Source organism: Pantherophis guttatus, chromosome 11 (assembly GCF_059756535.1).
Source record: "Pantherophis guttatus breed Tessera chromosome 11, ASM5975653v1, whole genome shotgun sequence".
NCBI lineage: Eukaryota > Metazoa > Chordata > Lepidosauria > Squamata > Colubridae > Pantherophis > Pantherophis guttatus.
This window is the reverse complement of record NC_142073.1, coordinates 2,872,009-2,885,598: the sequence shown is the minus strand read 5'-3', so window position 1 is coordinate 2,885,598 and position 13,590 is coordinate 2,872,009. Positions and strand designations below refer to the sequence as shown.

General features: G+C 45.4%; 1 protein-coding gene across 1 annotated transcript; it reads right to left on the bottom strand.

The window, feature by feature from the left end:
* Window positions 1–934: 934 nt before the first annotated feature.
* On the bottom strand, window positions 935–13,583 carry COTL1 (coactosin like F-actin binding protein 1). The gene is made up of 4 exons (XM_034426544.3): window positions 11,026–13,583; window positions 9,816–9,898; window positions 6,154–6,311; window positions 935–2,982 (listed from the first exon to the last, which is right to left on the bottom strand). Exons 1-4 carry the CDS (start codon window positions 11,100–11,102, stop codon window positions 2,872–2,874), a joined length of 429 nt encoding a protein of 142 aa, XP_034282435.1. The 5' UTR covers window positions 11,103–13,583; the 3' UTR covers window positions 935–2,871.
* Window positions 13,584–13,590: the final 7 nt, after the last annotated feature.

The window sequence follows — 13,590 nt, the reverse complement described above, 5'->3', positions numbered from 1 at the left end:
TCCTATGCAGTAGGGAAGAGATTCAGCCGCTGAATCTCTTGGCATCCTCTTGGCTCATTTCGAAAGGTCATTGCATCTAGGAAAAAAAAGGATGCAATCTAAGATCATGTAACTGTGGAGATGGAAGAGACCATAAGGAACATCTTACACAGTTCTCTCCAATATGCAGGAAGATTAACTAATCAAGGCGAGAAGCAACCTAGAACTAAGGAGAAACTTCCCGGCCGTGGGAACAATTAGTCAATGGAACAGAAGTTGCCTTCAGAATTTGTGGGCGCTCCAACACTGGAGGTTTTCAAGAAGAGAGTGGATAGCCACTTGTCTGAAATGGTCTAGGGCAGTGTTTTTCAACCTTGGTAGCTTGAAGATGGGTGGACTTCAACTCCAGAATGGGAGTTGAAGTCCACCCATCTTCAAGCTACCAAGGTTGAGAAACACTGGTATAGGGTCTCCTCCTTGAGCAGGGGGTTGGACTAGAAGACCTCCCAGGTCCCTTCCAACTCTGTTAATCAGACGATCGTCAAGAAGTCGCTGTCCAGCTTCTTAAAAGTTTTCAGAATCCACAACTTCTGTAGGAGACTCTGATGGAAGCCTTTCAGGAAATTTTTCTAAGATATTGGTCATTTCTAGCCCTACTTTCTGTTGGCCTATAAATATTTATTGGTCATTTTCCTTGTAGCTTCCCTCTATGTTCCTGAAGATGGCTGAGATTTCCCGTAAGTTGTCTTTTCTTTAGACTTGATGTTCTTCAGACTGGACCCATCTCTTGCCCCCAGCCCCCCAACCAAAAGACTGGTTGAAATGTAAGGTGGGCACACAGTCCATGATTTGACAATCCAATACTCTTAACCACCAATGAAAGAATAGAGGAGTTCGCACACAATTCCCATTCCAATTCCCCGTCGAAGCAAACAGCATTAACATTTCACAAGGATGCAACCCAGGTCTGCTATATAATTGTTTTACAAGTCTCACCAGCAATCATCTTACACATTCAGGGTACAAAGGCAGAAATAATAATAACAATAATAATAAAAAAAGAACAATGACGGTACAAAACAGTACAATCAGAAAAGGGACATTTTGTTTTCTCCCTTATTTACTGGTCTTTACAGCAATGTTTTCAAAACAAAGAAAAAGAAAAAAAGAAAAAGAAAGAGAAAGAAAGAGAAAGGAGGGAGGGAGGGAAAGAAAGAAAGAAAAAGAAAGAAAGAAAGAAAGAAAGAAAGAAAGAAAGAAAGAAAGAAAGAAAGAAAGAAAAGAAAGAAAAGAAAGAAAGAGAAAGATCATATGATGCAAAACCAAGCTGTTCTTTTAAGGCAAATTATATTCCTTCGTATTCCATAAAAAAACCGAAATAGAAGATTATGTTTCCCCTCGATGGCTGTTTAATGCCAAATATTTCAGCTTCTCTTCGACCTTTAGTGACGTCAGCATGCGTGGATTTGCAGGGGCTGCAAACAAACACATTCACTACTCACCCCAAATCCCCTCCACCCACACACGCATGTTTAGAAATCCCATTGTGTGTGCAACGCTTCTTACTCCTAGGGAAATGTACACACAATTGTAACTGGAGGCTGCAACGCTCCGCACAGCTTTTTGTGACAAAGTTCCATTGGGCATACGGAAATTATTTTTAAGCACAATGGTAAAAACAAAAAAACAAAAAAAACCAACACCCCACAATCTGGCACATACCTAACTGAAGAACCAAACCTTCTGGAAACAGAGCTCTGAGTAAATAAGTTTGCTTATGTGGAATAAAGGAACTTTTATGTCCCGCAAATGCATGACTTGTTTCAATCAAGGCCCACATCTGGTTTTGAATAGTAGATCAGTGCTCACCCTTCTACTACTAACTGGTGCCTGGCCAAAGAGGCTGGCCCGATTTAAATAGCATTTCATTTCAGTGAATCAAATACCACCCGTCTCATAATTCACCCTGTATTTCACCTTCTTCCTTCTACCCCATTAACAGTCTTGACCCTGTAGTAACTTTAGAGAGCTGTGTTTAGCCTTGGGGAGGTCTCAGGTCACAGCCCTTTGGCTACTATTATTATTTGGGGGCGAGGGGAAACAGCAATTTTGTGCTTTTTTTTCTCTTTTTTTTAAACCACCTAGAAGTAAAAACCCTCCAGTGGCGTGGAGAAGATTGCAAATCTCATCCAAACCCACCAGAGATGACTTTCAGAAGAAAGCATGCGATTCGTGGGCGGCGTAACTCATTGTGCACGTTGTAAGCCCTTTTGTTGGTCAGTGAGGGAAGACAGCTGTCAAGAATGAATTCGTGGTTCATCCTTGGAGACTTTCTAGACCAGAGGTCTTCAAACTTGGCAGCTTTAAGACTTGTGGGCGTCAACTTCCAGAATTCTCCAGCCAGCATTGCTATTGCTGGCTGGAGAATTCTGGGAGTTGACGTCCACAAGTCTTAAAGCTGCCAAGTTTGAAGACCTCTGTTCTATCTAGACCGACCGAACTTCATGGAAAGATCTAAAGCTCTCAAGAAGCCTTCAGCCAACACCGTGACTTAATGGCCAATTTCTTATGGAGCCAGGTACCTACATAATATTTGTTAAAATGAGAAAGACAGCGGTTAAAAGAAGAACTTAGAGAGAGAGAGAGAAGAAAAAAAAAACACACGAGAAGGAGCTGGTTTGGTGGATGAAACGGGGGAGAAAAAAACTGAGGTCCACTTCTGGAGATAGGAACAGGCTTCCGAGGAGCCTTAAATGAAGCAGCTTCGTTCTCACACTTGCCTCAAATTATCTTCCAGTTTTGTTTTCACAGATAAATTGTGCTTTCCCGCCTCCTTGGGTGGCACATCTATTCAGGTGGCTGCAGGAGGCACGGTGTGTTCCTCTTCCGGGTTTATTCTGCCTGAGCGTCATAATTCGCCCCTCCAGCTTTCTTCAATTCACCCTTGATGTAATCTTCATCCAGTTCCTTGTGATCGCTGATCACAAACTCTTTGGCGAAATTCTGCAGGAGACAAAAAAAATAAATAAAAATGTAATGTTTGTTTAGCGAAGGATGGGAATCGGATAAGATAAATGTCCTCATCACTAGGATGTAGGGCTGAATAAGATGATGGCCTGGGCACTTTTATAACAGTAACAGAGTTGGAAGGGACCTTGGAGGTTATCTAGTCCAACCCCCTGCTCACGCAGGAGACCTACACTAGGGATTCGGACCACCGACCTTTCTGATTGACAAGCTGAGCATCTTAGCCACTGAGCCACCTAGCCAGGTTTTGAAACAGGAATGGAAAGATTTCCAAAAACAATGCTCCCAGAGAAACTCTTTCACGACTTTTGGGTAGTTTTCCACTGCCAATAATGCAGTGGTGAAATCCAAATTTTTTTACTACTGGTTCTGTGGGCGTGGCTTGGTGGGTGTGGTGTGGCTTGGTGGGCGTGGCAGGGGAAGGATATTGCAAAATCCCCATTCCTGCCCCACTCCTGGGGGAAGGATATTGCAAAATCTCCATTCCCACCCCACTCTGGGGCCAGCCAGAGGTGGCATTTGCCGGTTCTCCGAACTGCTCAAAATTTCCGCTACTGGTTCTCCAGAACCTGTAGGAACCTCCTGGATTTCACCCCTGCAGTAATGCCTCCCCATTCTAACATTCATCTGAAACCGTTACTGCATGGACCTAACCAAGCAGTAATCACATCGTAATCGAGAGAGCGGCAGAGAGGTATGAGAAAACATAGAAAAAAAGTTACTTCCCAAAATGTTAGCATATATGAGGTCCTTCAGAGGTCTTGGATTTGAACTTCCAGCGTCAGCCATGTCCATGATAAGAGCTGTTGCCGATAAAGCCTCAATTTGTGACTGTAATGGAGCCTGCCCATCACGGTCGTAACTCACGACGGTTGTAAACGATTACACAACCAACCTGATTTTACTATTTTCTTTGTGGCAGTTGTTAAAGCGAGGAACATGGTTGTTAAGCGAACTAACGCTTCACACCAGGGGCATGGTTTTGCCCAAAATCAGACGTGTTAGGAAATGATAACTTGTTGGGTTGGCAATATATAAACCCTCAATATAGCTTTAAGACTGCTGTATTGCATCATACTGTGTCCTGATTGGTTAGCTCTGTAGCCAATCTCCTTAAGAGGGAGGTTGAAACATGGTTTGTTTCTCTTTGCTGACCATTATTGCTCTTTGCTGATCATTATTGCTCTTTGCTGTGTTTGCTACTGTTTGCAACTGTTTATTGTGTATGACTACGACGACTGGTAAGAAGACTTTGTTATTGGAATATCCCTGGACTATTGTTTTACTATCTACTGCTTTATCTGTGTATGACCTGGACTGTTTATTGGACTGTGCCTTATTACTATTTCCTAAAAGTAAACACAACTCAGTGTATCTCTGTGTTGGTTGTATTTATTCGCAACTACTCTCAGTCGCTTTCATGTGCACACCCTTGCTACTCTAGGGTTGCTCTGCGAATTCCTTCACAAGATATCAATGCCAGTTTTCAGCAAAACCATTGTAAAATAACAGGGTATTGCCGACCACTTGAAGTGCAGTTACGGGACTGGGGGGTGGTGGTGGTGGTGACCACCATAACTTTAAATCTGGGTCATAAGTACATCCAGGTAAGTCCATCAGAGCTTTGAACAGTGACCGGTCATTGTTGGAAAACCCCCTGTAATTCAACACAGGTAGAAGGTCCCAAGTTTGGGAAACTTCTCCTCTCTTTTTCCAGCCAGGAAATGGAGCAGGTGTGGTCAGTACAATAGCTCACAGATTTTGAGCGCTTCTTAAAGCTGACGAGCCTCTTGAAATACACGAGCGAGCTTCCTTTCTGTCTGTTTCCCGCTGAAACCGTTTTTCTGGATCCTCTTAAATTTCCATCCCTAAGACAAACAAGGACTTTTCAGTCTCCCCCACTTGATTTTGCCATCCCATTTTGACCTTGGAGATGGCCTGGGGATGAATGACCATCTCTGTGCTCCTTCTAGAGCGCATGAGCCCCACAAACAAATACATCCATTTGTTTGAGGCCAGGAAGCTGGGGGTGGGGGGGTGGGGGGGGTGGGCCTTGACAACCTGAATGGCTAAACACAACACAAAAGGCGGAGTCCAAGGAGAACCACAACAAACATCTCTGCGAACGTTTGATTCAGCCTCTTGGGTGGAACAAAGAAACTGAAGATTATTTGTAGTGTAGTAGCCATGCGTCCTTCAGAGCTTCTTTCAACCTTACCGTCACAGAAGCATCAGAACATCTAAATTAGCCATTTTAATGTCTTGGAGGGCATTTTCCTTTAGATGTTGGCTTCCTCATTTCAACGGAAGGACAAGAACGCAAAGCAGTTCAGAATCACTGGTGTAGATCAAATGCATTCAGTCAAATTCTTTTGACTGCAACTGCTACAACCCCTTGTTAACAGGTTACAACAGCTGGGCTAATGGAAGTTGAAGTCCTAACACTTCTAGAAGATGATGACCGCTTTACTTCGGATGTAAGTCCAAGGTTAGGAAACTTGGCATCTTCTCAGTTTATGGACTCTGGCTCCCAACTAGTAGACCCATAATATGTAATTGAGGGTGCTCGAACGAAGTGCCTTGATCCGCATAAAAAAGAGGATCTTAGAAATCAAATCTCAAGGTATAACCAAGGATGTCTCATATTAACACTTTCTCCTGTCTCAGTAAAGGAAAGTATTTGTAGCTCAGGGTTGAAATGAGGAGTCCTTGGTGTTCTCTGAGCTTGGTGGTTTTCTTGTAAACGTTTAATTACCAAACTAGGTAACATCATCAGTGCTAGAAAGGAGTGGGGTTTGCTATAAACTGAGAGCAAGCCCCACTCCCTTCTAGCACTGATGATGTTACTTAGTTTGGTAATGAAACGTTTGCAAGAAAACCACCAACCTCAGAGAATACCAAGGACTCCACAGTCCTTCTCCTCCTCCTTTCTCTCCTCCTCCTCCTCCTCCTCCTCCTTTCAAATTCCACTCTCTTCCAGCACTGATGACATTACCTAGTTGGGTAATGGAATGTCTGCAAGAAAACAAGCAAGCTCAGAGAGCAACAACAACCCTTCATTTCTCCTGTCTTCCTGAACAGCTTCACCAAAAAAAAAAAAACCTTCTTGCTGGGACCAGAAATATTGACTTGAACACCTCCACTTACCTGTACAACTTCTTTCACGAGGGTCTTATCGGTCCCTGTTTTAGCTCTCTGAAGGCCACTGACGTTCTCCCCTATCCAGGTGATCAGTGCAAACTTGACTCGCTTGCTCATGGTGTCTCCAGTGGTGAACCGGATGAAGCCAAACAACCGAATGTCATCTTGAGAAATAAATATACATAAAGGAATGAACTGGGATGGCAGGCGAAGCAAAATTCGACCTATCAAATTGGTCATCAGATTGGCAAATAAATAACCTAATTTCCATTGTTGTTCTCCTCCTGCTTTCATCCAGCTGCATCCAAAACAAATCTTCACTGGTAAGAAAACTCCTATGAGTTTTCTGGTGGCTGAGGATTATATCCCATCTGCCATTCTGCTACTTATAGTAGAGAATATTTGTAGCTCGGGGTTGAATTGTGGGGTTCTTGGTACTCTCTAAGATTGGTGGTTTTGTCTGTTGCTGCTACTTATTTTTTAAAGACTTGTCATGAACATCTGGGGCTTTGCACACCATTACGTCACAATGCAGGTACAAAAAAGGAGCAGAGTTTTGATTATATGGTCATGGCCGGCATTTTTACTTCTTTTAACCGTTTCCTCTGGATACCTCTGACTCAAAGTCTACAGCGGGATTTCTCAACCTTGACCATGTTAAGGTATGTGGACTCCAACTCCCAGAATTCTCCAGCCAGCATTCTGAGAGTTGAAGTTCACCCATCTTAACATGGCCAAATTTGAGAAACTCGGCTCTAGAACATCCTCAAATCAGGAGTGAAATCCTCCTGGTTCAGACCGGATCGGGTGATCCGGTAGCGATTGTGGCAGGTGGTTTGGAGAATCGGTAGCGATGGCGGGGTTTCACCCCTGCCTCAAACCTAAAAGAACTTAAGCCAAAAGCTGAAAAAAAGGAAGTACATAGAAGAAGAGATGCGCCAGGCATGATTTGTATGCATGTACATGGTGTGTGTATTCAGGGAAACAACTAGGATCGCCAGAGAGAGGCCCCCAAAAATAAAAATAAAAATAAAAAAAACCCAGGAACTTTCCTTTGTGCAAAATTAAATCAGAATCCCAAGCAAACCGGAAATTGGAAGCAGCAGGGGCGGCAGCAGCAGAAGGAAAAAAAGCTAACAAGATGGCATCTGTCCTGCAGCCCGAAGAAATTGATTTATTTTTTATTTTTCTTTGCAAAGGCAAAACGCAAAAGGGAGGGGGGGGGAGAGAAATGATTTGCAGACAGACAGGAATGGCTTGTCAACAGAGAACCTCAACCACAATCATTACCATAAGGACTCCTCTTCCTCCCTCCCTCCCTCCCCCACCCATCCACCCACCCGCCCGTACTTTGCCTCGGTTTCCAGGCTGGCCCTTTAAAAGTAAAACATGAAAGAGGAAAACACAGGGTGGCAGGCACAGAAGATGAAAAGCCAAGACATGAACTGTTTCATGATGTTTCCTGCTGCAAGCTTTCTTCTGTGAGCTGAAAGCAAAAGAAAGCAGGACGGAAGAAAAGAAAGGAGGGAGTGGAGGCTTTGAAATTTATTTACAAAAAAAAAAAAAAAGAACAACCCATTCAAGAGCCTTGGTGGCGCAGCAGACTAAAGCACTGTTAAGTAACACCAGCTGCCTGCAATTACTGCAAGTTTGAATCTCACCAGGCTCAAGGTTGACTCAGCCTTCCATCCTTTCGAGGTAGGTAAAATGAGGACCCGGTTTGTGGGGGCAATAAGCTGACTTTGTATAAAAAACAACACCGCTTTGGGGGGGGGGTGTTGAAAGCCCTACTAAGCAGGTATATACAAAAGTATGAAGGCTATTCTAAATGAATGAATGAATGAATGAATGAATGAATGAATGAATGAATGAATAAATAAATAAATAAATAAATAAATAAATATGCATTTATGACAGCCATCTCTCTAACTTTCACGATTTCTCCTGAAAGCCCAAATGGTTTCTCCCCCCCTCCCCCCGCCTCCCACACACACCTTCTTCTTTGCTTTAATTCATGGCTGGCTGGGGAATTCTGGGAATTAGAAGTCCATACACCTTAACATGGTCAAGGTTGAGAAACCCTGCTATAGACTTTGGGCTCAGAGGTGTCCATAAACAACCTATTCAGACGGCTCTATGACTAAGGAGAAATTTCCTGACAGTGAGAACAATTAACCCGTGGAACAACTTGCCTCCAGAAGTTGCAAATGCTCCAACAGTGGAAGTTTTTAAGAAGAGGTTGGATAACCATTTGTCTGAAGTGGTGTAGGGTTTCCTGCCTAGGCAGGAGGTTGGACTAGAACAGGGGTCTGCAACCGTAAACACTCAAAGAGCCATTTGGACCCCTTTCCCACAGAAAAGAAAACACCGGGAGCCACAAAACCCTTCCCGTGCCTGACTATTTCTTGAGCAGACACAAAACTAGCATAGGTAGTTGAATTAAATGTTCTGTTTTCTTCTGAAACTTTTCTTTTCTTGGATTTATCCATGGTTGGCCTACCGGGGGTTGAAAGGCTCAATAAATCGTGTGCCAGCGGGTGTTGCACATTGGCGGTTGTGACACATATTTTGAGTGACAGGGAGCCGCAGCAGTGGGTTGAAAGAGCCACATGCGGCTCTGGACTAGGTTGCTGACCCCTGGACTAGATCCCTTCCAACTCTGTTATTCTATTTCTATCCATGTCTCTAACAACCCCTTTCACAGTTTCTCCCAAAAAGATTGGGTTTTCTTTTTTTCTTTTTTTTTCTTTTGGCTTTAATTCATGCCAAAATGGGCCACTCTAGAAACCAGAGAAGTTAAGTAAGTAAGTAAATATGAAGGTTACAAGGTTTGCAATCGCTTGGAAGTGACGTCACAAACATGTCAACCCAGACCTTTGCTTGGGTGAAGGTGGATAAATGCTACTTTGTGCTGGTGAAGATTTGGTTTTCTTGATCTGTCTTTTCTGTCTGCGCCCAAGAATGTTTGAACATCGGTAGGCAGCCCTCCATTGGCCCTTTAGCTGTGCGTCCGTGTTCAGACATGCTGGGTCGTGAGAGACAGAGAGAATTTCTGCCAGCCTAAAGCGAAATGGCCTGGCTAGATGGCTCAGTGACTAAGATGCTGAGCTTGTCGATCAGGAAGGTCGGCAGTTCGAATCCCTTAGTATAGGTCTCCTGCATGACCAGGGGGTTAGATTAGATGACCTCCAAAGTCCCTTCCAACTCTGTTACTGTTACTGAATCCTCTTCCAGCCAAAATAACACAACGCCAGCCCTTTGCGTGTTCCTTAACGTGGCTTGCAAGAGATTGCCGGTGTTGGAGAAAAGCCTGCATTTGGGTGTGAATTAAAACAAGTTTCAAAGGTCACCATGGACAGACCGAGCAAGAGAAAGAATTCCTGGACAACTGGCTAGAATTTGGGCTCTGGTTGAAAGGAATGAAAGCACCCCTGAACCATCTGCGTCTTTCTTTGAAGGGAGGACTGAGAATCGCCCAACAAAAGGCCTGGGAGATGGATGACATCATTACCGTTCAGGGCTTTTCAAAGGTTTTTTTTTGGGGGGGAGGAAAGGGGGTGTTGGGGAGTGTTAAAAAAGCACATTTCGAGGCTGTTTGGCCTTTCCTTCCTTCCCCCTTGGCAACACGAGGAACGTGGGTCGGTGGAGGAGAGCGAAAAAGGACTCACCTGTACACTGACGTATAAATTCTTCGTAATCCGCCCCGTTGTGTCCTGGGATGATGGTGGAGCCGTCGTACTTAAATGTCACCCTTTGGGAAAGGGGGAAGGAAGAGAAGGAGGAGAATAAAGGGGGAGGGGGAGGAAGAGAAGGAGAAAGAAGATGGAGGAGGAGGAGAAAAGAAGGAGGAGGAGAAAGAGGAGAAGAAGGAGAAGGAGGAGGAGAAGAAAAGAAAGGAGGAGGAGGAGGAGGAGGAGGAGGAGGAGGAGGAGGAGGAGAAGAAGAAATTAGAAAAGAAGAAGAAGAAATTATTCAGATGGTTCGTCGCTAAGATTTCAGAAGCCTTGTACCTCCCCAGCCAGACCCACCCAGGTTTTTGCAGAGTGAGATGGCCCAGTTCCCACCTGCCCCAGAAGCTTAGAAGAAGGAGCCTGGTGGCTCCCAAAGGGAGATGATGTCATAACCAAATGCGTTTTGCAAGAACTCTTAATGATAAGGTGAAGTCCTTCCTTGCAACTCAAAACGGTTTGGGCTTCAAGCAAGAGAGGAGAACCAACTGCCAGCTTAGCCAACATAGAAGAAACCTTACCCCTCCCCTGAGGACCTCACAATGGGTTCCAAGGCCCATCAACCCCTTTTGTGTTAGCTTGGGAAGATAGGCGTGGCTTCCAATGGGTTCCAAGGCCCATCATCCTCCCCCTGTTGTGGTAGCCTGGAAAGACAGGCACTCAAAGAAACCATTGCAAGATTGGAAGAGGTGGAAAGACCTGGCCCTTAGAATGACCAAGAGTTGGACCTGACTGAATGGATAACATCAGCAGGAGCAGGAAGGCAGGCGTCATGGGTTCCAATGCCCATCATCCTCCCCCTACTGCTAGCTCGGGGAAAGACAGGCGTCATGGGTTCCCAATGCCCATCATCTTCCCTTTGTGCTAGCTTGGCAAGACAAGTATTATGGGTTCCAATGCCCATTATCCTCCCCCCCTTGTGCTAACTCGGGAAGAAAAGCATCATGGGTTCCAACGCCCATTATCCTGCTAACCCGGGAAGGCAGGCATCCTTAACAAACCCCCCACCCCCACCCCCTTCCACAAAAGCAAAGCGAATCCCGTTGAAAGACCCTGAATGATAAGATCCTCTTCCCGGCTCTCCGTCCCTTTCGCTCCCCGCCGCCTCCCCCGGGTGAGCTGCGACCCCCTCCTCGGCTGGGCTCCTTACCAGTTCACTCCCGTGCTGTCATCCCTCACCAGGTTGTAGGCCCTTCGGCAGGCTTCTTTGTCGATCTTGGTGGCCATCGCCGCTCTTTTAAGAGGCGCTCCCGGGATTCAAGACCAGGCGGCCGTAAAGGAGAGCCAGCCGCGCGGCGAGAGAAGAGCGAAAGGGACCTCCGGCTCGTGCCCTTAAGAGAGCAGGCTTGGAAAGCATCCGAAGGGCTGAGCGGAGGCTGAAGCTGGGGCTGCGGGGGAGGCGGCCGCCCAGTCCTTCTGCTTGCTGCAGTCGGTCCCGCAGCCTCGCCGGGGAAGGGATCGGTCCGAGCGGATCCGGCTTAACCCTTTCTCTGCCGGACGCCCTGCTCTGCAGCGGCTTTATTGGTCCCTGATCCGAGGAGGAGGAGGAGGAGGAAGAGGAGGAGGAAGAGCAGGGCTTGCTGGGCCGTCTCCTCCCCTCCCTACCCCCGCGTCCTCTTGACGCCCCTTCTTTCCAGCTCAGGGGTCTTTGCTACCCGCCCCCTCGCAGGTCTTCCTCTCCTTCCCAGCAAAAGGGAGACAATCCCTATATAGGCGGTGCAACCGAGAATGCAATTCACTGCTGGGCTTCCTCTGGAATTTGTAGAGCTTGGTGCGCGCCTGGGCTTTGTGTGTGTGTAAGGGAGTGTCTGCGAGCCCGAGTGGGTGGGTGGGTAACCGTGGGTGGGGGAGAGCCAGCTAGAGAGCTACCTATACAAGATGATGTGGAGGAATGGGTCCGTTAAGGGGGAGGAAAGGAGGGGATGGATTGCCTGCCTGCCTCCCTGCCCGCCCGCCCGCCCTTTGGATGCGGCGCAGGGGTTGCCGTAGCAACCGCCCCCCCACCATCCCGTTTGCAACCCGAGCCGAGAGGAGAAGGGCTTTAGGTGGGAAGGGAGGGGAAGCTCAGCAACTGGATCTGCGCTTGAAACTCTGGGCGGCCACTAGGTGGCAGCAGAGAGACCCGGAAATCCGCAGAGAAAGTTTTTTTAGGGCAAACTCCACTTCGTTACAAACCGAGTTAGCTTTTGAACCAAAGCCTGTAATCTTAAAGTTGGTTTGTTTGTTTTTTTTTAAATTAATTATGAAGCAGTAAGACTCTAACTCCTTAACAATTACTGTTAAATCATTTACCTGGCCCCGGATTTTTTTTTTCCCTACTGAGGAGTGGAGATCTTAGGTCCCCTGGATATATTGCTTCTAAATCGGTCTATAAAAGCAGTTAAAAGTATTAAAACAGTAAAAAAAAAATTAAATGTCTAATTCGAGCACGTACATAGCAAGATCTGCATTTCTGCTGTTTCCGTGCTCATGACATCGGTCTGGCTTTCATGGCTGCCACCATATTTATATCTTTATTATAGAAATGTCCATTCCTGCCTGCAAACAGGGTTTTGACAAATGTCTATGGAGATTCTCAGTCCTCCAGGTCATGGTTGTCCCAAAGATGTTTTTTTTCAAGAGGCAACTGGACTTACTGGTTTTCCTTTGAAGAGGTCTCGCATCTCATCCAAGAAGCTTCTTTACCTGTGAAAAAAGAAGCTGAAGAAGCTTCTTGGATGAGAAGTGAGACCTCTTCAAAGAAAAACCAGAAAGTCCAGTTGCCTCTTGAAAAAAGCACCTTAGGGTTTTTGACAGTTGGGTTGGATGAAAGATTAAATCAAGGAGTGTGATACATCTTAGTATGCCGTGGGAATCCAGAGTCTTTGGAAGGTTTTTCCTTGTGTACTTCCAAGCAATCACTTAGACAACACTGCAAATGAGAACAGAAAAATAAATAAATGATTCCAAAATCACCAAATCTTGGAAGTCCTGTGAGATTTGGGGGTCTTGACAATGAGAAGTCAGTCTTTCGGTTTAAGAAGAAACACTTGAGCATACAATTCATAGATTTTTTTCTTTCATTTTTTTTTCTTCCCACTCATCCTTGCAAACCTCTGGTCTAAGAACTAGGGCAGACTTCAGTTATCGCTTGAATTAGACACTCTCCCTGGGGCAATTATCCTTTGAATGTGGAAATTGAATTCTTTCAGATCTATTTCAGGTGCAGTTATCTCCCTCTGCTGGCCTGGAAAAAAAATATGTTTTTGGGTGTGTTAAAAAGTAACAAAAGCAAATGGAGGCTGGAGGACAGAAATCTCCTCAAACACCCCGAGGCTGCGGTTTAATAAATTAAAAGAGTCAAGTTTGATTACTTGGGTAATCGCAAAGATCGGGAAACAGATCCTGTCTCTGTCTGGCATTTCGAAAATACGGTATTGCTGTCTTTAAATTTTGCAGAAGTTTTAGGGCTGGAGGATTCAGAAAGGGGGTAGGCCTAGAAGTCCAGGAAAATCTTTTAAAAAGTAAAAACGACTGATACAACGGTGCAGTTTTCCCAGCAAGAAAACAGAAGTGTTTGTCATTTCATTCTTCACAGGATCCCCCCCCCCTTTTTTTTTAAAAAAAAAAACCCTGGTCTTGTAGTCCACAATCTCGGTATAACCAGGGCTGTCCTAATCAAGAAGTGCTTGGTCCAATGGATGTCAAATCCATCTATCCACTGGACTGTCCTGAG

Bases quoted from the DNA above. Each gene is read 5' to 3' on its own strand.
- COTL1 (XM_034426544.3), bottom strand. From the start codon at position 11,102: ATGGCCACCAAGATCGACAAAGAAGCCTGCCGAAGGGCCTACAACCTG. The intron at 9,899-11,025 runs GTAAGGAGCCCA...CCTTTCCCAAAG, and splicing joins GACAGCACGGGAGTGAACTG to GGTGACATTTAAGTACGACG. The intron at 2,983-6,153 runs GTAAGTGGAGGT...TGTCTCCTGCAG, and splicing joins TCGTGAAAGAAGTTGTACAG to AATTTCGCCAAAGAGTTTGT.